The sequence below is a fragment of the Apteryx rowi genome, unplaced genomic scaffold (genome assembly GCF_003343035.1).
Source record: "Apteryx rowi isolate R43461 unplaced genomic scaffold, aptRow1 scaffold_946, whole genome shotgun sequence".
Taxonomy (NCBI): domain Eukaryota; kingdom Metazoa; phylum Chordata; class Aves; order Apterygiformes; family Apterygidae; genus Apteryx; species Apteryx rowi.
Genome location: NW_020451256.1, coordinates 162,139 through 185,860, shown reverse-complemented (window position 1 = coordinate 185,860; position 23,722 = coordinate 162,139). Strand labels below are relative to the sequence as shown.

Sequence of the window (23,722 nt, the reverse complement as noted above, 5' to 3'; positions counted from 1 at the left end):
CGTGAAGGTATTGTAATGCTGAAAATACCAGGAGCTGAGGTTCACAGGTGTCTTGCAGTCTTTGGGAATCTTACAGAGTTGAATTGGGAAAAGGGTGATGGTTTCCTGCCTAAGTGTTGCTACTTCATGGGCCTTCAGATAAAGAAAGGGTCTAGACAGAAACCTGTTTGCTGATATATGCTCCATTCTGGCAATTCTAGAGTGCTCATCTTCTCTTGGTGTCTCAGTGACTGGACAGGCACATGTTTCCCATCAGTTGTGCTTTTTTTCTGTGCAGGTAAAGGGCATAAAGTGTCTGGCCTGGGTGTGCAGACAACTGCAGGTGCTTATCATTACTGTCAACACAGCTTTTTTTACAGATTGTGGTCTCTCCAGCTGGGGAGGTGGGGGGAATACCGGAGAATCAGAGGGTAGATACATGTTGTACTTATCTAAAGATATTTCCAGTATCAGTCTGCAATTACTTCTGAAGTTTCTGTATCTCTGCTCTGTGTGCGTGTGTGAAAAAGAGAATTTCAGTATTGCTCTTCCCTGTTATTTAATGGTAGTTCTTACATCTCTTAGTGCTTTTCTTCAGGCTTCAGCTCCCGAAGAGAAATGATTTTGTGAAAATTTCTGGTTTTGCTTGAAAAAGTATTTTCATCCATCATGATTGCAGGGAGTGCTCAAAAGCCGGTCTGGAATAGAACTTTATATCACAAAAAGCAGAAGACAAATAATACCCCCAAATGTACTATTTTAATCCTGGTATCATAACTTTGGGGAGGAGTCATGCCTTTTCTTTTAAACATTGGGGGTCAACCGTTTTGAAAACATAATAAGCCTGGCAGTGATAAGTGAATTCAAATTATAAGTACCAAGTAAGGAAATGCCATTCCTACCTCACCCCACCAAGAGAGTAAGAAACACCTTCTTGTAGCCTATAAAATTGCTTATTCTGTTATGAAGTTGTTCTGTGTTGTTATAAATTTATAAGTTAAATTTTGTAGATAGATATACAAGATGTTACTGTTCCCCTGGAAGGCCCAAAAATAAATGTTTAAAAAAATATTTCTTGGTAATTTGGAGTTAAGTGTATATGGTAGTTTAGGTGTCCTGGTGTCATTCCAAGTAGAAAATTACATTTCCTGCCCAATGGAGCAAAATATAAATAAATAATAGAATAATAGCGGTTGCAGTTCCATTTGATATTTTACTATTCATCTTCCTTTTTTAGAAGTTAGAATAGTTTAGAAGAAGAATATTTTACTATTTATCCTCTATCCTAATTTCACAGTGTGACTAACTTAACATTAAAACATTACATTTTTACTAACCCAAAAAAAAAAATCTCACTTTCCTTGCAATTTTTTCACCTGTGGATCTTATGGCTACTATTATTTTAACTCCTGTGTTTAAAGGAAAAGGCAACTTGCTTTTCTTCCAGTTATTTCATGCATTTTTCTACCGTTGTAATTTTAGAAGGTGTTCGGCTTCTATCATTGTATTTGGTATCTATCATTGTATTTGGTCATCTTTGAAAACTAAATGAGGGAAAAAGACACATTAGAAACCATAATTTTACATGACTGTTAGTTTACTTTTTGAAATACACATAGTTTCCAGGAAACTCTACCTTTAAATCGTTGTTCAGTTGCGTGCTACTACCAAATGGAACTGCTCTGTATCGTTATTGTTGCATTACATTACTGAGTATATAATTAAAAGAGAATACGTTTTGATCTGCTCTTCTTTTTAATCTTTCCCCAGTGAAAAGACAGAGTCTGAAAGTTCAGATCAACACAACAGATGATACTGTCTGCATGAAGTATCTTCGACCAAGTCAAAACACCAAACTTGAAGGTTTTGTCCTGGGTTATGGAAGCAGCTTCTTTTCTAATCAGTACATTCCTTTACCTTCTGAAGGAAAAACATACATAACTGAACTTGGTAAGGCATTTTTGCTTTGCATGCTACTGTGGTCATGAAGTGTGGGAACAGGATGAGAAGAATATGAATCTTTGGGGTTCTTAATTTTTGTTTTTATTGGGTTGCTGCTCAAGGCTTTTTTTGTTTAAGGTTCTCTTGGGAAGAATTTTGGATGAAAGTGCAATTAGGAGATCCTTCAAGGAGAACGAATAGTTCTTGTTGTTTGGAACAGTTTGTTGCTGGTATTAGTTTTGAATTTGATTTGATTTTTTTTTTTTGAATCCTGAGAAGTTGTGCTATGTTGACTGTATCAGAGATCAAATGAGACTATTTGCACAGAACTGTAGTTACAACTTGAGCTAGCGCTGAATCCCTGGTTTTGTTGGCAGAGCAGCATAATCATTTTTCTGTTTGGGATAATCATCCCCACTTAGAACTGGTATATAGGAGCCCCAGCAGGGAGACATACTAATAATGAAACTACAGCTAACTTTTTTTTTAATAGATGACACAATGTACACAACTATATATACAAGGCCTTATATATGCCTTATATATTTCCCACCCTGTCACTGTTGAATTCAGATGAAACTTACTGTCAGATTTTCTGCTGGCTCATCCCTGGCTCATACATCTCTTTGACCCTGTTAATATTAAACTTGAAGTCAGTGATTGATGATATTACATGTGCGTATATTTGAAAAGAAATGAATGAGAAAATGATCTTTCCTAGCATTTCCGGTAGAGATGTATGTCTTTGGAGCAAGTGTGACATCTGCCTACAGTCCCTTCATTAAAATATTCAGCACTTCACTGCAGTGATTCTTCTCTTAAAATATTTGTTTTCCTTTCTTTTGCAACTAAATTAAATAACTGACCCAACCGTTGTGTGACATTATCTATGAATCAGGAACTGCCTGCAGAGGGCATGTACAAAAAGGAAAGAGTTCTGCTGGATTTCCTAAACTTGTCATCAGCTCATGCTGGTAATAAACTCTTGAGCTGCTTCTTGCATTGCTAGATAGCTAGATTTGAGTCAGAGGGAAGAGTAAGTGGCCATAATAGGCAGCAACAAAGTTTAATTCAAGTAAGTGGGAAAACCTGTTTATTGGGACACAAGATATGTTTTCTTTGGTGCAGTATGTACTGTATATATACATGACAGTAAGCGACATTATCATTGGTCATGGAAGCTATTCAGACTGTGTCAAAAGATACCAAAAGAGAAATTCAGCTAGATTAATAAGTATGGTGAATAGACCCCTCCAAAAGTTCCGAACTTGATTTAAACTTTTATCTAAATCTGTTCAATCTGTATGACTCTCAAAGGAAGACCGAATTTCCTTGAGAAATTTGCTCTAGTTCTTTCTGACTTAGGAAGAATGTAAGTCAGTTTCTTTTGAATTTGCTGATACTATTGGAGAAGCCCCCACAAAATGGGTGGAATCAGGAACATTTGGTAAGAAGGAGAGCCAATTAATTACCAGAGAGAACAAAATGAAGTGCATTTTCAGTTTCTAAAACCAGCTCAGAGTTGGTTAAAATGGGCCATACTTTGGTTTGGCTTTTCCTTATCTGAACCAGGCTGCGTCTTTTGACCCTCAGTGTAAGAGGAAAATGTATTGGCAGTTCTGCTTTATAACTTATGGGTTAAATTTGGGTATAGATACGGAAGAATTCTAGCATCATCTTAAACAAATTTTAAAAAGCATAAATCACGCATGTGTATTAGAGCAGTGCGTAGCTGAAAGAGTCTTGCTATACAGTTTCTTATATCTGATCAATTCCCACAAACATGCAGATGTCTTACCACACAGTTTTAAAGATCGTAAATGCTGTAAATATTAATTCAGAAGTATGTCACTTCCTAATATACAGCCCCTCCCCCCCCCGACTCTTAAGTGTTAATGTTAGCAGAATTCAGTGGATTGGAGGATCCAGGGGATTCCTCCCACCCTGGGCCAGTGGAGATGAGTGGCCGCACCTTCAGCTGGACGAGTGTACTGACCAGCAGCTGGCTCACACACACCAGCCCGTTTATCCCCCTTCGTCTCTCCATTTTCCATGGTGCTTGCTACACCATGATCCACTTTGATCCTTCTTTCTCCCCACCTTTGGCCCTTCCCCTAAACATCCCATACTAAGACTTTAACAATCTCCCAATTCAGACTGTGGACACAAAATATTTTATTTTGTTTTTCTGAGTCAACTGAATGGATTCTAATGATGCACTCTAGCATTTTATTTTAAAATTTATTCTAAGCTCATCAGTCAATTCATTCTTGCATTGTATTGTTTGCCACTGCATTTTTGTGTTGCCTGAACTCTGAACTGAATTTAAATGGTATACTTGAAGTAATTCATGCTTGGACATGAGCAGAACTTGTTAGTATTTTGCAATTCTAGCAAGTTCTGCTTTATAAGTTATGGGTCAAATCTGAATATAAATGTGGAAGAATTCTAGCACCACATTAAACACATTTTAAAAAGTGTAAATTACAGATGTGTGCTAGAACACTGCTTAGCTAAAGGTTAATTCCCTGCTGCCACTGGTTTAAGAGTTCAGGGAAAAAAAGGGTCATTCCGTATTTATAGGACGTGTCAGTGATGTGTATTTTTGTGATATTCCTCAAGATCCATTGTCTCCTGAAACTGTTAAGGTGGATGAAAGAAGCTCCCCCCCCCCAATAACTTTATGTCATGAATATTACAGAATCTTAGTGGAACAGTTGTTCATTTCTTTTACAATGATGCCTTCTGTGCAGCTCTGCAGTCTTTAAAATGTTTCTCCCTTGGTAAATTGTGGACATACCCGTGTTTACATGTAGTGTGTGTGTATTTTACATTGTCTGAATGAATAAATAGCAAGTAATTGAAGTAGTTCAGAAAAATATTTCATCTAACTGGTGATGGTTAATTGAGCTGTAATAGCCTTGGTGCTTAAAAGCTAAAACAAGGTGCATGATTTCTTCTGTCTTCCTTTTGGGAAGTGGGAGGAAAGAATGAAAGAGTGTGTATTGATTGCATGTGCATCCGTGTACAGTGAGTATGTATTGAATGCTATAGCATATTGCTGTCACGTTTTACAAATACAAGTGCCTCAGATGTGTAACTAGTCTTTCCTCCTCTTTCAAAAATCATGTGGTTGGCTGTACGTGCCTGTGTGAATGTTGCACATTGCTGCTAAATAGCACTGCTTTATTCAACTTTGGGGATTTAAACTTGAAAGAGCTGTTCCAACGTCATATTGAGGACTCTCAACTGGATAGTCAAAACAATCCATGTTTGAGAAATTGTGACACTAAGAATTAGGCTTGTTTTTTTAACTACAGATTGTCTTGTACATCCGAGTGTTTTCTGTAGTGCTTTGCTACTAAAAAATAGATCATGTCACTATTTGAATTTTATTTCTGATCTGTAACTTTAAGGGGGTATACCAGAAACATTTAATCCTAAATTGTATCCATAAACTAGGTAAGAAGAAATCCAGATGAAGACATACATATTGAAAGTATATGTTCTGCAGCTTTCCTGACTGGCTGGTCGTAGGTTAGGCTTTACTCATAGTTTTCACCTTTTGCAAAACTTGCTGGGATACCCTAGTGCTTATGAAAGTTCCTGGCTCAACTGTTAAAAATTGAGGCTTATAATGATGTATTTATTACAGCCCTCATAAATTGGATTTGATACCATGTTTTTTTTTTTGTGGCTTGCACTGTGGTCATGCAAATGGTATTTGGGTCTTAGTAAGTTTGACAATATGGATGTGCAAAGGAAAGAAGAATCCTTGTGCTTTTCAAAGGTGTCTTTTACTGGTGCAAGCTGTGCTTTCAGTGGAGAGGAACTGCTGGTACTTCAGTGTGGCTGGGCATAGAGCTAGGCACAAGTCATGATTTCATTTTTTAGCCAAAATGCTAAAAATGAGCCCTGACCTCATTCTTGCAATATTTGTGATTCCAAGCTTCTTCCAGGTGCTCAAGCACTGAAGGGAGGCACAAATTATTTCCGTAGCTCCTGTGGGCTGAATACCACTGTGCGTGCACTGAGCCTGGACCATCCCCAGCACTGACACTTGTAAGTCCCATCACTTAGCCAACAGGCTACCTACTTTAATAAGTACTCTGGATTAAGTCTTTCTCTCTGGAGCACGTAGAGTGTTCTCTGGTCTCCCATCTCTGTTCTGCAGCTTCAGTCAGTCATTAGGACTTTGGAGGGCATAGCCAGACTTGTGTACCCAGGAGCATAAAAAAGTGCTTCCTCATGGAGCAGTCCCATCCTTGTTATTTCCTAGGTACGCTTCTCAGTTTTCATTTTCCAGTATCTCCTTCCCCAGGGAAGAGACTAGAATTGCTTTTGGTCCCTTTGTTTTCTCAACCTTAGTTTAGGAAGGTAGAGTTCTTTAGCAAAGCACGTCAACTTTTGCCAACTTGAGAATACTCTGCCTTTAGAGGAGATTAGTCTTTTTGTCCCTTACCAAAGAAATCAACCCTCCTTACTTCCGCTTTTTCCAGATGTATCTAACTTTCCAGAACCATCTGTTTCTATCAGAGATAATTCAGAGGAACTAAAGAAGATTGTTAAATGTTCTTCAGAGAGCAGTGATAACATGTCCTTGTGCTCTGGCTGAAATGAACTGTTAGCCATGGCATTTGACCTTCCAACCTTAATGTAGGAGGGTAGGCAAAAAAAGGTTCAAACAAATGGATTTATTTTCTCTGTCCTAGTAGTGCCAGGTCTGCAAGAAGCATCTAAGCAGCAAGGAACCTCTAAGATTTTCATAGAGAATTTGCAGATGTATTTCAAACTGAACTCGTTAAAGTTTGCATGGTTCTGTGGATATCCCTTATTTATGAGATTCTGATACCTTACAAGAAAAGGTACAGAGGTTTATATACTAACACTGTTGGTTGAAATGACTTCTGGGGGCAGATGTAGAATTCATGGATCTGTGTCTAGATATTTAAACATTTACCTTACTTACGTAAGTATCTTTACCTTATTGAACTCAGTTCATACAAGTTAAGAAACATACAGCTGTAAACTATATTATCTCTACTCTGATTTGATTTGCATTTCAGACAACCATTGTATTTTGGAAATGCACTTCTCTTTATATTTAAGTATATTTCAGTGTAAATAGTTGATAAATTCAGGGAAGCATAATGACACACAATGCTTTTGTGGGTTTGGCTGTCACCTTTCTGTTGCCTAATTCTTCAGCAGTGATTTAGTTCATCCCTTAAACATAAAGGCAAAGTAGCATAAGCTGCCAGCATTTCATTTTTTTCCTCCTGTGTTCCTCGCCTCTCCCCTTAGAAATACTTGTGTTCCTCTTCATTTGGATTTTAATACCTGGTAATTGCATATCTGTAATCACAAATACAATGTGCCAAAATTTCTGCTTCTTACAGACATGGATCTATAAAGCACATTATGCATATAAAGGCATCATAAAGGAAAACAAAGGATCCTAAAGAGTTCTTGCAACTTCGTAGAGGCTAATACATTGGTGAGGCAATTTTTAAGCCCTTGAAAATGAATGAGTTGTTGGAGCATCAGCTGATTTCCATGTCATTATGGCCACTAATACTTTTCTCAGGGAGAGGATTGAATCAGTGCAAAGACTCAGTGGCCTTCTGAACTTAGTGAGAGAAACATTAAATTGCAGTGCCAGACTAAGAAAGAACTCCCATTTCTAAGCCTGAATCTGGATGCACTGGGTGAGACTAACCAAGCCCTTTGCCATTCCCTCCTTCAGTCATATCCTTGGATACAGAATGTGTCTCCCTGTGCAAAATAGGCAGAAGCCTTTGGAGGCCTGTGTTCCTCAGTTTCTGTATAATGCTTGGTACTTTTGTATCGAACAGATGAATCCAAGATAAATTACAGTTGCTGTTCTCTAATACCTATAGTAGCATGGTTGGTTCTGCTCTGGAATGTCAAATTGTATTTCTAAATTAAGATATATTTTTAGTTAAGTTCAGAACAGGATTTTAGTGTTGTATCACAGGTACTAAGTGTACTCTTCTGATCATTTCAGATTCTGATTTTAGTAAAGAAGATCTTAATATTGACTTAAATCAGTGTCCCTAAATCAGGCAGGTGGTACTTTTTAAACCTGCCTGTAAAAACAAGACTCTGTCAACATCTAGTCCTATCCTGTTTTGCTAAATACTTCCTTTATAGATTGTATTATCAAGAAAGTGGTGAGTTCACTGGAAAATATAGATGTGCTGTATTCTTTAAAGGGGGAACACTTGCCAAACTCCCCAAATGCTTAATGAACAACACCCAACACAAAATATTGCTGTGGAGAGCACTTTGTTACAGAACAGAAACACTTGATAGAACTAATGATTCCTGATAAGTGTCAGGTTTTGTAGTTCTGAGATATGTGGGGAGACAGTTACAGTTTTTATTTATAGTCACATTTTGTTTAACAGATAAGCTATTTATATAGTTCTACATATGTCATTTCAGACTTCAGCCAGAATTAATTTTTCAAATGAAGGAGCAGGGCAAAACTGCCTGTTTCCAACCATTTGGATAACTTTTTTAGCAGTATTTGGGCATTTTGTTTTTAGAAACATATATTCTTGCATTTCTGAAGAGTGACTTTGTACTTTGTGAGCTTTCAAGATGACACTTGAAAGTAATTTTATGGTAGTTAAAGGTTGCTCTGCACTTTGTGAAAGTGATGGTAACAGTCTCACAAATGGACACGAATGCACAGCAGAGAACTTAGCTTAAAATACCAGAAAAACAAATAAATTATTTTGAAATGTGTCATCTAATTTTGTTTTTAGGTGCCAGCATAAAAAATGTCCAGATTGTTGCACAAATCCCACAAAAACTGTTCCTCCATAAATATTAAAAATGATTTTTTGGAAATGAAGGAATGATTTCAAGTTGAGGTCGTTATTTCTTTTTAACTAATTCTTTTTTCTAGCCTGCTTTTTGCAGCTGCTTTCAGTGCTCATTTCAGTTATGTTTATTTTGGGTGCAACTGAAACCCATTTAAAAACAATAAATAAACAATTAAAGTACACCCATAGTATGGATTTCCAGTGACTTATGTACATAGAATTGGTGAAGTTAAGTTACTGCAGTTTTCTCCACACTGGCGTAACCTTTCAAAGTAGTGTTGCAAGCTTTCTGTTTAATCAATACTTATTTTCCTTGCTCTCTCCTTACAGAAATCTGGATGTAAGAGAAAACTGAATGATTTCTTAGTGGTTGTGTTTAATTGGTGAACTACAAGGTGTTTTGTGCACTGGAATATGCAGGAAACCAAATGTTTCATCAATACAGATTTGGACAAATTATCTTAAATAGAAGAAAATTTTTACATAGAATAAACTTTTCCTTAAAAATCACATTGATCAAAACTACTTTAGCTATATGGTGAGCTGAATTCTGCCCATGCATATATCTTTACAAGCTCCCGTGACTTCTTTTCAAGTGTTAAAGTTGGGTGAGAATAGCATTTGGCTTTAAATATTGAAGGACTGAAAGCTCTGACATCTGAGTAATGAAAAATCTCCCTCTCTCTGAGGATGAATTTCCCCAAACTAAAGTTGCCATTTCTCTCAACATTGTTTTAAACAAAGCATTTATTATTTTAAGCTGCATGGTTACCTTTTATGCGTTTCACTACCAGAAACATCATCTGAACTTCTGGCCTCATACCATGTGTGCTTGTGCTCATCCAAACTGAATCAAATGTCCCCAAAATGTGTTAGCTTTTATGTAAAAGTAACAGCAAACATGGTTTGCTTCATATCATTGTCTTACGAAGGCTAGTATTTCCAAAATATTCACAAACTGGTTCACAGTTGACACCCAGCTAGCCATGAATGAGTACTTGAGAGTGGCTGCAGCTTTGATTTACTTTAAAGGAAGCTTAAGGGTAGTCTTAAGGCTTGAAATTGAAAGCTAAAAATTCTCATCCTTGGAAAGGCTTTGCATTTGTTCAGCTATGTAATGTAACCTGTTCTGTTAACATTTTTTGACATGAAGCATTTGCACCTTTTAGGAGAAGTTGCACAAAAGTGTAAACTGGAGTTAAAATAGAGATTGTCTATCTTGTAAAGATTTTTAAAAAGTACATTGCAAAGGTTCTTTTTTGCTCTGAGAAAATGCATAATGGTTAAATGCAAAAGAAATGTAGATGTTGGAAACTATGAAAAATGTAGTTTGTCTCTGAGGTGAATTTATTAAATAAGAAAATCACTTAACTATTGCTCTCCTGTTGTGTGCAAAATTATGTCTATTATAACAGTACCCAGTGATCCCAGTCAAAGTCACAGCCCTTTATGGGTTATATACAAACATTATCCCATGGCTATTAAAAGTTAGTAATAATTCTGCTCTCATAAAGAGTACTCAAAACTGTCAAAGCACTTAACAGTCAGATCTCATAATAACTCAATGCGAAAGGTATGTAACATACTTATAAAACAAGCCAGTGGCTGATGTGGAGACTATATTACATGTGTATGACTTTATGATGTTTCCTGTAGCTAGAAGGTCATGCAAGTCTTGATTGATTTAGTGTTAGTCTGTGCGGGTAAGCCTTGCCAAATTGTTGATGTATTTAGTTTATTCTTTTTACAATGTTACAGTACAGACTGATAGGTCTGCTCTTTCCTGAGAAATTGCTTACAACAGGAAAACTGAGGTCGATAGCCTGAAGCAGAACACAGAAATTAGAAAGTTTTATTTTGTCACTAGGAAGAAAAAATGGCTGCAATGAAATGGTTCAGAAAGGTTAAAGAAAAAATATGTGTTGCAGAATGTGTCAGTAAAGGTGATCATTTTATATTTACTTGATTTATTTTGTTTTGAATCTCTGTAATTAAATCACTGCTAATTTTAAAAGTAGAATTTAGTATGTTGTTTATTTAAAAATATATATACGATATGTTGTAGTCATTAAGGCAGCTCCATCCTGTGGTAGTGCTCCTGTAACTCTTTGGAACATCACTGCAAGTCTGTTCAAACTATCCTTTATAAAAACGTGCATTAAAACAACCATCTCCATAAGACATACCAGTGTAATGAGACTGGCAGTAGAAGCAGAGGAAAATTATTATGTATACAAAGGAAAAAGGCACTATTTTGACACCATAAACAAATATGCCACTAGTTAATGATGGAGGTGGAGATTGTTTTAAAGTTGTTTTGTAGATAATTGCTGGTAGAAATACTGTTTGAAGGTATCTGCATCAGCAGCCTCTGATCTTGGAAGTCCTCCTCAGTTGGCAGCATCAGCAACCATTACAGTAATCCTCGCTTGGATACTCTATTTATATGGATATATAATGGGGGGAACAACAGAGTGCAACCTTTCCCCATCCGTGTATTGCTTTCTCTTAGACTTCTCTTAGAACATAGTGAAATTTCTGATTTTCTGCTAGAATAATTTGAAAGTATTATACGAATATAATTACACCATTCAGTAGGCCAGGCAAATTCCCTCATGTCTGTCCTTCCTGCTGCTCATGTGCCAGACCTTGAGATAGGGAAGGCTGTAAACAGCCAATAAGTGACTGCTGCCTAGGGAAATCTTGCCTTCTGGCAGAAGGTAAGTCTCAAGTCTCCTCAGTCTCTGTTCAGGAGTGCAGATATTTCTGGTTGCATCTCTTCAGGCTTTACCCTCTTAACTTCTTTACCCACTTTTTTGCTTTGCTATCACCTCTTCCTCTTCATCCAGGCTTTCCTTCTCCCTCACTGCCAAAGTAGCATTTGGGTTGAAATGTTGCATGTATGTCCTGCCATCTTCACCTCTTTGTTGTGTCTCTGGTCAAAAAGAAGTGCCAAATTTTGTGTGCAGGGGTGTTTAATTCATGGCTAAAATATTTCTAGATGATTGGTGAATAAATCTTAAAGGAAACATACCTGAAGATCACAAAGACAGGATAACCTGTCAGGCATTTGTGGAATCTTGCCCTTTTTCATATGAATTATAGGTTAATTCCTTTCTCAAATAAATGGCAAGGCTATACTAATTGCTGCTTTCTTTGTTTACAGATGCAGAGCCACGGTATTTAGTTTCAGTAAGACCGGCACGCAATTCAAATAACAAGAAGTCTTGCTCAGGTATTTTGCCATTACTGCATTGCTTTCTCCAAGTAATTAAAGGAAGACAGAATCCTGCTTTTATGGGGTTTCTCTGAAAAGGTATCTGTAACTGTAGGTGTCTGACTCGGATGCCCAAATTCCATGTGTGGGTAGATGGATGTGGGCCTGTATTTCCTAGTCAGTAATTAGTCACATGTGTGGTATCCAAGTAGAAGTAGTACCTGAAGACTGGTTTTGTAAGATCTTATGGATGAGAATTAAAATTTAGATTACTAATTTCTGATGTTTAAAGAGGTCACCAGTGTATGTGAAAAAGTAAATAGGGGAAAGTTCAGCACATTTTATCTTGAAATATAATGATCTGGGGGGTTGAAGTTTAATAATGTATATTCTCTTCAAACTGCCATTAAGGATTCTGTCATCCATGGATGTTTCGGTGTTCTTTATACCTGAATGGAAATGATAATTTCTCTTGGTGTATGTATATCTGTAAATGAATACTAAGTTTGCTGATGCAATTTGTTGAGGAAAGAGGAATTCTTCTAGCCAAAACTATGCATAGCAAAATAGAAATCTGAGTTTGATTCTTTTTGGTGCCAAAGACTATCTGCATGACCTTAATCATGACTTTAATACTGTTAGTGCTTTAATTGCTTAGGATCATGAAACTGTTGCAAAGAATAAACTCTTTGTTTGTATTTACGTATTTATACTTTCAGATCTTTATATGGAATTTTTTCTAATTCCTAGTAATTACTTGGGATTAATTTCTCCTCCCTCATAGGCAAACATAAAAAAGAATGTATAGATGCCTCTAGAAAGGCCTTGAAAAGTGATTTAGCTTTCAGATGCAACATACCTATAAAAAAAAAAAAATCCAAAGCAGTATTTGAAGATTATTCCTTTTAGTATCTGCTTCAGTTGTGGAAAATTAGACCATTTCCTTTAATGATGGGTCTGACTTTTGTTTATGACTTCTAGGGTACCGTTTACAATTATCTCAACCTTGTAGCTATTCTTATTCTTTGAAGTGGGTCAGCTAACAATTCTAGACCCAAATAAATGTGACCTTTGGGGGACTGGAATTAGCACTACTCTGCTTTTACACTTGGCAATATTTTAATTTGTTGCCTGTAGTTGAGCCTGTACAGTGAATGCTCCTTTCCTTTCTTTTTTATGTGAAATTGAGTTGTGAAACAAGATTCCAACAATTGACTTTTTAGTCCGGCAGACAAAGATGTAAAAACAGCTGTTGGCTTAGTGCTGACTAGATATAAGACAGGAATTTTTAATAGTGAGCATAGTTAAACTGGAAGATTTACCAAGGATTGTGATAGGTCTGAGTCACTGCAATTTTATGAAGATTGGTTACATTTCTAAAAGATACACTGTAGGTCAAATACCAGTTAACACAGGGGAGTTTTGTGTTTTGTTTTCATATAGATCAAAATAGATAATTACACGGATACTTTCTAGTTTAATGGTGTATAAGTCATTACAGTCTCTAACTGGGAACTAATGGAAAAATGAGACTCAGATTATATGTTGGTCATGAAGGGGACAGTATAATGAGTTCAAGTTAGATGAGAACTTGATTTTTCTTTTCCTTAATACTCATGTATTTTCCGTGTTTCCTCAGAAAGTGATTAAGAAAAGGATTTCACTGTAGACAGGAGATTTGCCAAATAGTTTGATGAGTAAGCTGGTTGTTTTAGCTTTTTGTATAACAATGGAGAAAGAGAATAGAAAACAGCCCAGAAAACAAGAAAATTATAGGAACTTTTGCCCTCTTAAAAGTATCATACGTTCCACAGCATTTTACATCATGTCATACTTCTTCGTAAGGGCGGAGAGGAAAGGGGGGATTTTTTTGTTATTGTTGTTGACATGTTCCACAGAAATATACAGTAGAACACCCACACAGTCGGTGGGTCCAGCTGCACACGCGTTGCTTGGGAATGCAGATCAGACTTTCATCGAGGCTTGTTATGTGGAGACCTATTAGGGATCAAGAGGCATGAAAAGAGACTTAGATCGGTTTCACAACAGTGAATGAAATGTTTGCAAATTTTTGGCCTCCTGTGCACTTTTTTTCAGTAGAGGTATAGATCATTAAGTATGTGAACTGATATAAAGAATATAGGAATTTCTCTTAGTTAATCATCTTTCATACATCGAAGTTTCTACTTGGGCTTGCAGTAGTTCACAAACTTCATATTGGCAATTACTTCTCTAGATGATTTCTTTATTTCCAACCACTAGCATTTAAACCTTACTCAAAATTCCTTCCTCCATGTGAAGGATGCTTGTGCTAATTCATTCAGAGCAAAGTTAAATTTAAGTATAATGCAAAAGTTGAGCAATTTGAGTTTAGTGAGTGGCTAAAAGGAAGGAGTGCTGCTGAATACAGACACTTACTCAGATCTGCCTACAGTTAGGAGATTTTTTTGTAGTTTTTATCTAACTCTTGGTGAGAAGTGTTCCAGACTGTATGAATTGTCTGTGGACATAATTGTAGTGTTATTAACAAGTCCTGCCAAGAAGGTCTTACTTCTCACAGGGAAAGAGAAGCGTCCCAAAATCCTGAATTATGTGTAACACTTTCTGTGTTGCAGTCCAAGATAGCCAGAGTTTTGAGGTTAATTTGTATCTACCTTATACTAAGCATACTGAAAACACCCCCAAAAGCTTTGATTTTCAAAAATTAGGCTTTATTTGGAACATAATATCAAAAAAGTGCTTCTTGAAATATAGAAAACTGAGAATAAGACAAAATAGAAAAACAAAGTTTTGTAAACAAATCTTCCTCCTGCCTGCCAAAGAGCAGCAGGATGGGTCTTTTCCTTTAGGCTTGCCTTGAATCCACAAGTTTGGAAATAAACTCTTTCATTGTCTTCCTGGGTTGAAATACATGTAGTGGAAGCCCAGAGACAACCTTGGAAAAGTCTTTCTGTTGCCTCTGAGGCCTGATTATGTGTCTGATATCTACTTTTCTAAGCAGTTTCCTAATCTCTCCTTTTGGAGCTTTGGAGCTAGCTGTATTGTCCCTTTCTTTCTGCCCACTTCATTCTGCACTCCTTCACTCAGTTGCTTTCAGGAAAGGAGCAGTTTACCTTCCTTCCAGATGTTTCACTTGCTTCAACGTGAAGCCAACGTGAAGCCAGAGATCCTTTCTCTGCCCCCTCCCCTTTAAAATCTTACATTAGAAACAACGACTGAAAAAGAGATGTCTGTTGTACCTTTCCCTTCAAATTTAGAAGCGAAGTAGATCTTCATTTGTTTCATTATCCAACTGCAAATATTTTCCACTACATAATGCAGGAGAGAGAAACTAACTTGTAATTGGAATGGTCTGTTTCTTACATAGGTCGAACCAAGACTCAAAAGCCTCTGCAGCTGGTAGTTGGGACTCTGACCCCGACCTCTGTCTTCCTCTCTTGGGGCATCCTAGTCAACCCTCAACATGACTGGACAGCAACAAGTAACTGCGCTAGTGACAGGTAATGTAACAGAAAACAGTTTTTATGGTGGTCATGTTTTAATTCAGCATTTTAAGCTTGAAGGTATGAAGGTGATTATCTGGTGTGGCTGAATAAATTTGACAGTGGAAATGAAAACATTGGAGCAGTAGTTCTGAATGTGAAGTAAGTTTTCTCCTGTACTTAAATTAATGCTTAGCAAGCATTTACTTGTTTTGAGTGTGAATTCAGACAGGTGCCTACACGCTGAAGTACAAATTTTGCTATTTCATTCTAGATCCTTGGTTCTTCTCAAACCAGAGACCTTGGCTCTACCTTCATGTTTGTATTAATCAAAGAAACTTTGTTGAATCGTAGGAAATGTCTTGATTTAAAGCTGGACAAGTAGTAGTAAAGCCCGTCTTTGGCTGTGCTTTGATAGGAGAATGGCACTTTGTTTTAATGATATTTGGTTTTCTGTTTCCTGTGATTGATCTTATCACTGCACCACTTTCCTTGTATTATAGTACAATTTTCATGAATTTTCTTTTTTAAGTAAAACAAGATCTCTTCTACTATAAAATTTTTGTTTTGCTGTAATTTTTTAATGACTGATATGGCAGGCAGGAAGCTCAGGAAGGCTCACCAAGTAGCAGTTTCTAGGAAGTCAGAATGCTGGATAGCTTCTCAATTGAGTGCACCAGTATGTTCTAGGCAACTCTTAGCAAATGAGTAAAACTAATTTTCTGGGATTGTTAAAGTTGTTAATATGGGGATTTTCCCTGCTCTGACATTTTGGTGCTCTCTTTGTATTCTCTTTATGGTAGAAGGCTTTTTTTTTTTTTGTCTTTATTTACATCCTATGAAGCTCCATTCAACTGTGCAGTGTTTTGTAAAAACTAAGAAGAAACTTTGTTCACCCATTTTCTGTTGTTCATATTGTTTTCCTTTTTCTTTGTTCAGGATGCATCTACATCCAGTTTCTCACCATCATCTTTTGCTTTATTAATGCACCTTTGCATTATTGAGAACACTCCTTTTTTCTTAACACTTTTGTATTTGATCTGACTTGTAGCTGTCTAATTCAGAATTGAATCTACTTCCTTTGGAGTTAATAACAAAACTCTGTTGGCAGGAGGCAGGAAATGTCAAACTTAGATCATGATGCAAAGCCCATGCAGCCAGTAAGATCTTTTCAATACCTCCCAAAAGCTTTGGACTAACTGTTTTCAAACTTCAGAAATTCCTCATGAGCATCTTTATCATGGCCTAGAATCTGAAATACTATTGAAAACATCAAATCTATGTGTTTATTAGGAAATTGTTATGAAATGTTAGGAAATATCCAAGCACATAAATTGAATTGGATTTCTTTTTAGTAAAACTAAAAATTATTTTAAACTGTTCATAGATTTAATGTTGTTCTCCTAATAAAGAAGCATATCATTTCCTGCAGTTAGAATTGCAAGAAATGAGCTGATCCTGCAGGAACTTGTACAGTCTTCTGCCCACATGATGGTTTTTGCACCATTTTTTACCACGGAACATATCTTTTCTGTGTGCTGTGTCAGCAAACAAAATTATAGCACCCGCTGTGCAGTGGGAAGGAAGGACACTTCAGAAGAAACATATATCCAGTGTTAACCTACCCAGAGATTCAAGGCATGTGGTACCCATCATGATGCTTTCGTCAACTCTGTTTTTCACCCAGTTTGACCCAAACTTTGAACAAGCTGTTTAACATACTACATAATGTTCTCCACTAAGTGCACTGCTTAGTGATACCTTGCTATATTCAGAATGTATTCTGTATGTTTACTACTGTAGTGAGACTTTACCACGTCTATGTGTCAAGTCAGTACACATTTCCCAAAGTTCAGGTGCTTTAATTGAGCAGTTGTTTAGTCTAGTCAGCTGATTCCTCTCCCATAGCTGCTTTTAACATGCCATCCATTTTAATGGAACGTTGTCAGAGATGAAAAATACCAACGTACAGCCTAATTATTTCCCTTTCAACCCCCCAAAGAGGCCTTTTCTGTAAAAGTCACTTTGTCCATTATATGGAAGAAGATCAGAAGGATTAAACAAATGTTGGAATATCTGTCTGCACTTCAACCCTGTAAAAATATTTCAGCACTCATGAGTAGCTAGTTTAAAAAAAACTAAACCAAATTACAAATGGCCATATAAAATTTTGGGCATGTGCCTATAAGCAGATACCTATTTTGCAGTCAAGCATAGAAAAAAAGAGAATGGAGGAAGAAAATTGACAATATAAAAATTTAAGTGATACTCTCATTTTCTTTACCTTTCCTGGACCAAGATGCTTGTGTACTTGTACAATTGTACAAGTTATGAGAATAGTTCTCCACGTGACCCACAATGTGTATTTCTATAATTCCAAGCAGAGAATGGATTTAAATATATTTGCAACCAGTTTATATATATACAGAGAGAGATTGTTATATATTGATTGTATAAGTGACTAGTAACAATCACGACTAATAAAAAATACCAATTATTTGGTGATTTTGTTTACCAAGTAGTCTTAAGACTATCATGGCAATAAAATGTAAGCGTCACATTCACGTAGAACAATTTGACATTTGAGTTACATACATTGCTCAGGTGCAATGACTGCAAAGCTGAGCTGATGGTTGTGACAAGAAAATTTATGAAGTAGTCCATCCTTAGCAAGTTAGCCTCATATTAAAGTTCAAGACTTAAATTCAGACAACTTATTCATCAGCATTTGTTTCTGTTGCAGGGATAGGCTGCTTCACTTACCTGATTCTTTTTTAATGTGTCAGGTTCTACTTAGAGTGAGATGTTGAAATGTACTATTAATCATCAGCAAGACAGTTGTACAGTAACTAACCTCTACTCTTTGACATTGGCAGTATGTGTTAATTTTGATCCCTTAACTCAGTTCTGGCCATTAATATCCTACCACATTTTAGATTTCTAATTCCATCTGATCTGAAATGGAGTCACTGTTCTCAGCCTCAGATTTTACCACCTCCAGTTGACATTTAGCTTGTATACAAATGTTGCATAATACAAGCTAGTTGGACATGTTACTGACTCAAAAGATGGAAACCAGATGGAACAGTCTGGATCTGTTGGCCAGAGTTTTCCCTAGTACAAGTCTGACCTCAGTGGAATATTCCTTGGAAGATCTGGTTTTGTGAATGAATGAATTTTGAACAAGAGGTGCAACATTCCCAAAGAGCATTGGTAGCTCTTCTATTGCTTCAGTGAAACGATGAAATTATTGCTTGTGTATTGCAAGCACATAGTACTCATTCCGTACAAAATGCTCTTTAAAAAACTCCAATGAAGGAAAAGTTTTATCCATGCCATTTTTAAGCAAACCATCTTTCAGTTATTTTCATATAACTCATCCAGAGATTAAGAGCATGAGTCAATAAAGTGCTGCACATTTGCTGCAAGATAACCCAGAACCTTCATTCCTTCTTAGAAGCAAAGATAGTCACTGCAATTGGAGTGGACTGGAATTCTTTGCAAGATCAAATTTAGAGCCTCCTTGAAGTTATCATCATCTCTGGTCAGAGCCTTAGCACTAGAATGCAAAAAACAAATGACCCAAACCAAAAAACCACATAACTCAGTTTTATATAATTGTTTAAAAAATTCACAACACCAGAAAGGTTCCACCAACACTGTTAACATAGCTTTCTCAGCATCCTCTATTTTCCTTTACCAGTATGAGGTACTTGATGGAGGATGGCAAAGTTATGATAACCTGCCCCACAGTTCATGTTTAGTTCCCCTTTTTATGTTTCAGAGCAGAGAAACTTGTTTCTCCTCTGCCTTTCAGTGTTCAACCAACCATTAATGGACAGAGCTGTCATAATACACATACCGGGGGTATATTTACTATGCATTTAGGTCTAAAAAAAAGAGTGTGTCCACTATTGCATAGTCTTTTCCTGGCCTTACCTATGGTTAGAACAATTCCACAGAACCCAAAACAGAGCAGGGGTCCTAACAGGCCTTCAGTTGTTTGGCAAAGGGGAGGGAAGGATCAGAAAATGTGTTAAGCCCATGCAAGAAAGACAGGTTTTGTAGATAGGAACTGTATATTTTACTGTATCAAGTGGTCTGAATATAAAAACAGGCTTCAGATACATGTGAAATGAAATAGAAATAGTAAATCTGAAGGTGTGTTGTTTTCATGCAGCATATCTAAGTTAAGAACTGACAAATTCACATGTACATAACTTAAATTTGTTTACTTGTGTTTTAAATATCCTAATTCATATTTACATTCAGTGCATGTTTTTCTTACTTTATATCTGTTCCTCCCACCCAAAAGGAAAATAAAAAATAAAGAGGGAAAAATCCATACTTACTACTTATGTTACACAGCACATAGAAGTAGGGTTTTTAAACCTCTAAATTCAGAAAGTTAACTGCATGCATCCCCTTTTGTGCATATCTACAAATCTGTGTCGCTATGCAGCTGGCAACTTGATGACAGTTTGTGTTTCAGATGTTATAGAAAATGGATTTTAAACTTAGCAGAATTCCTTAAGGAAAACATACTGCAGCAAGTGAGCTTTTGGAATTTTAGATGCTTTTGAGTTACTGCTGTGGGACAATTGGCAGAAAGCTTGTTTAAACATGGAAAGATGTATTGGTTGTCAGCCTCTTGTTCTTCAGAGTCTCCAATTCTTCAGTTCAATTAAGTAATTTTGCTAAAAATAAAAAAAAAAAGTGACAAAGATCATGTAAACTGCATTAGCAAATGCTTTGCAAACTTAATTGTAGCCATCAGGGATGTGCTGCTTTCTCTTTCTTACATCTGTTGGTGTCTATTACTTTCAAGTAAAATTGGCAACAAAAGGGAAACAGTATACCTAACTTTATGTGTCAATTTGTGAAATACTCGATATCTGAAAAATCATGCTTGAAACCATTTCCAGAACTCCTTTCTAACACTAAATGGATGCTATGCTTCTAATGATATCTACCTATAAACAAACAAATAAGTATATATGTATGTGCATAGTCTCTTAAAAAGTTTGATCACATTCATATGCACAAAAATGCATTAGGTTTTATAATCTTCTATCTATGACAACATGAAATCACAGAGCAGAAATGTTGTTGCATCTCCCAGGCTTAATTGTTTGTTTACTGCTAAAATATGTGACTAAAATAGTTATGATTAAATTGTTTGGAGTTTTGGGTTGGATCAGGTTCCAAAATACCCATGGTATTTATACAAACTGACTTAGTCTGGAAATCTCATAAAATCATCCGCCTTACAAGGTTTCCAGTATTTAATTGTTTGGACCCAAATATTTGTGCTAGCATTTTCTGGGAATCTGGCTGAAAAGAGTTTTGGTTAACTATTGGAGAAATGACAGTGAAATGTTTGGCAAGAGAGTGTCATTTATACTGCTATATGAAAACTCAGTGTTTTGCCTATCTATCCTAGAATTTTGCTCCTCAAAGAAGGGAGCAAGATTTACATTAATTTCCAAAGCAAAACTGTGAGCCACTTCTTTGAAGCACCCATCATATTTTGTTATCTTATGTAATAAGAAGGCTATCTTTAAGCTGAGAAATAAAAGATCTCACTGCCTTGCCTTGTGGGTTGTAAAAAATCTATATAAACTGAGCATAGAAAGGGTAGAAACACCCTTTTATAACAGCTTGATAGTCTTTTACATAGACGTTGCACATGTACTTACACTGATTGGCAGATGGAAGAGGATCAGACTCCTGAGGCGGCTTTAAATTATGAGATTGTTTTCGCTGCTTTTAATTCAGCCATTATTTCGCATTTTGTGTGTATCCTAGTTGGACGCAAGTGACATCAGAATATTGTAAAACAATACTTAAGGCTCTTTTTATGTAGAGAGAGTTTCAAGAATGCAAACATAGACACATCACAGTATTACAAAAAGGCATAGAGCAATAGGCTGTCTTGGCTAATGTAGACTGTTTCCTTCCCCTGCTTACTTTTTTTGTTGGCTTTATTACAGCAATTAGCTCTGAGTGAGACTGTAGCCCTCACCTGCTCATGCCACCTTCTGTTGGAGTAGTTGGAATATATCGCCCTTTCTGTTGTCTAGTGGAAAGGGAGCAGGAAGAAGGCTTCTACAGGCCCCACAGCGGTTTGGTTACAGGTAGCCTGTAATGAAAAAATGAAACATTGCCCATTAAGGAGATAGATTAATTTTTAAGGGGCTTAACAGAAGAACTCTAATGTTTAATAGAGACCAAGCTGCAAAACAAGTGAAGTGAACCTTGAAATATTTTGATAAAGTATTTGTTGCAAGTAGGAATATAGATGCTATTAAATAAACATTGTTCTGATAAAATGTACCCTTCTCCTACCCTCTAAGGAATAAAGATAAAAAGCAGGTAAATACGGGCAGGTTTTTGTACATGGTGAGAATCTAGATTAAAATAAATTCTCACTTAGTGTAACTGCTCCAGAGTACCAAAACTGATGTGTGCTACCTCCTTGCTGTTGAAACATCAAGCTGGCATTTACAGCTGTGAATTGGACTGCAGGGTGTGTTTCAGTTATGCTTTACTTGAATTGTGTATTGCTTTCGTACTAGCTATTAGGGCCCTGCAGTACACAGTCAGTTTTTGATACACTTAACCACACAGAGATAAGCATCTGAGCAATACTGCAGCGCACCTTTGCCTTCTACCTCACTGTGACTGTAGTCCATTTTAACCTTGCCTGACAACATTTTCTTGGGGATCTGAGGGGAGCTTTCTCTAAATGTTTGCACACCAAGAGAATCAGTTTTGCCAGCTTCTGATATACGTCGCAGACCAGCTGTGCAAATTTTGTGTGTGTATGTCACTGCCAACAAGGGGATTGATATACATAAGCAATAACTGAAATTTTCTGCATTCTCATGTCTTTCATTGTATGTGTTGATTTCTTGATTTTATAATTTTTATAGAAAAAAGGTTTGATAAAAGGGAGAAAATAAAAAGACAGTAAAACTTCATCAGCAGGATGTTCTCATGCAGGCCCTGAAATTTCACTGTGTTTGACAGTTTGTTGGTCAGATTTAACAAGGAGTTATTGTTCTTTAATAACAAAAAATCCCATTTCTGAATTTGTGGTCTGTAAAGAAATGATTGTATTTCCCCAAAAGTGAATGTTGGGATACAATTTGGATATTTGTAATATTCAAACAGAGTTGCTTTGCAAATTGCTAAATTGAATTTTGTTTTGATTTCCTTTTATTGAAATGGATTGCGGAAATTCTGTCATCACAGTCAGTGGTTTTTTAGTACTAGCTGTGGCAAGTTTCCACTGTGTCGCGGTCCGTGGGAGTGACGGGAATGAATCATACGCATTCACAGAATGCAGGTTCAATTCCATCTTTATTCAGCAATTTGCCCATTTTATAAGTACAGGTATTCGGCGCTCTGGCCCTTGATTTGTGGTTCATACAGATTATGTCACAGGTAGCCAATCATTGCACCGATCACGCACGCAGCGGTCATGCCTTGTACCTTGCTGCTTGTTTAGCAAAGCTGTCTAGCCCTTAACCTTGGTTCCCACTGGCTTCTGCTAGCTTATCTGTACTTTCTCAGGATGTATCATTCCCAGCTGCACCAGTGTCCTTGGTAAAACTACTTCAAAGCACGTAGCAGCGGCTACAGCCTGAGGCCTAAGGCTTCAACAAATTTAGCTACTCATGCTAAGCAAGTTATGCTAAGCAACTAATCCTAAACAGTGTAGTTCCAACAATCTATATTTCATATAGATTGTTGTTCTGAAGTACCGCAAGGGCCCCAACACCACTGAAACAATTACATCCTTGGTAAAGTTTTTACAGGCTTGGAAATCTTGGAGTGGAGAGCACATTGCTCCTGTGCTCCGTGTGTCTGTTTCTAGTGGCACAGTTTGGCACACTGTGACAATCTCCTTGTCAGATTTTTTTATAGTCTTTTGAATTTCAGTGAAAGATCATTTTTGATTTGTATTCTTGGTATTTTACGCTATGCTAGGGAGAAGGAATTTGCAGGTGTGGAGATAGTGTTCACAAGCAGAACACTCTCTGCAGCAGAGGCAAATGGGACAGCTGCTTAAAAGCCTATTTAGAAGAAACAAGATTTGGGAGGAGGAGAGGGTTCTGCTCTTTTCTGATGCAGCTACTGATTTGAACCTTGAAGAACTGAAATGAATCAGTATGTTTTCTTTCCACCAAACACAATCACTTCATATTTATCCCAATTACCTAAGAAAGGAAAACTTAAGGATG

At 36.8% G+C, this 23,722-nt stretch overlaps 1 protein-coding gene across 1 annotated transcript in view; it reads left to right on the top strand.

Annotated features, from left to right (window-relative positions):
• The window catches only part of ABI3BP (ABI family member 3 binding protein), a 177,355-nt gene that overhangs the window by 24,471 nt on the left and 129,162 nt on the right, over positions 1-23,722 (top strand). Inside the window, exons 2-5 of the mRNA XM_026092199.1 lie at positions 1,750-1,929; positions 11,941-12,009; positions 15,359-15,491; positions 21,846-21,848. Of these exons, the coding sequence (XP_025947984.1) occupies positions 1,750-1,929; positions 11,941-12,009; positions 15,359-15,491; positions 21,846-21,848 (385 nt within the window). The remainder of the gene's footprint in view (positions 1-1,749; positions 1,930-11,940; positions 12,010-15,358; positions 15,492-21,845; positions 21,849-23,722) is intronic.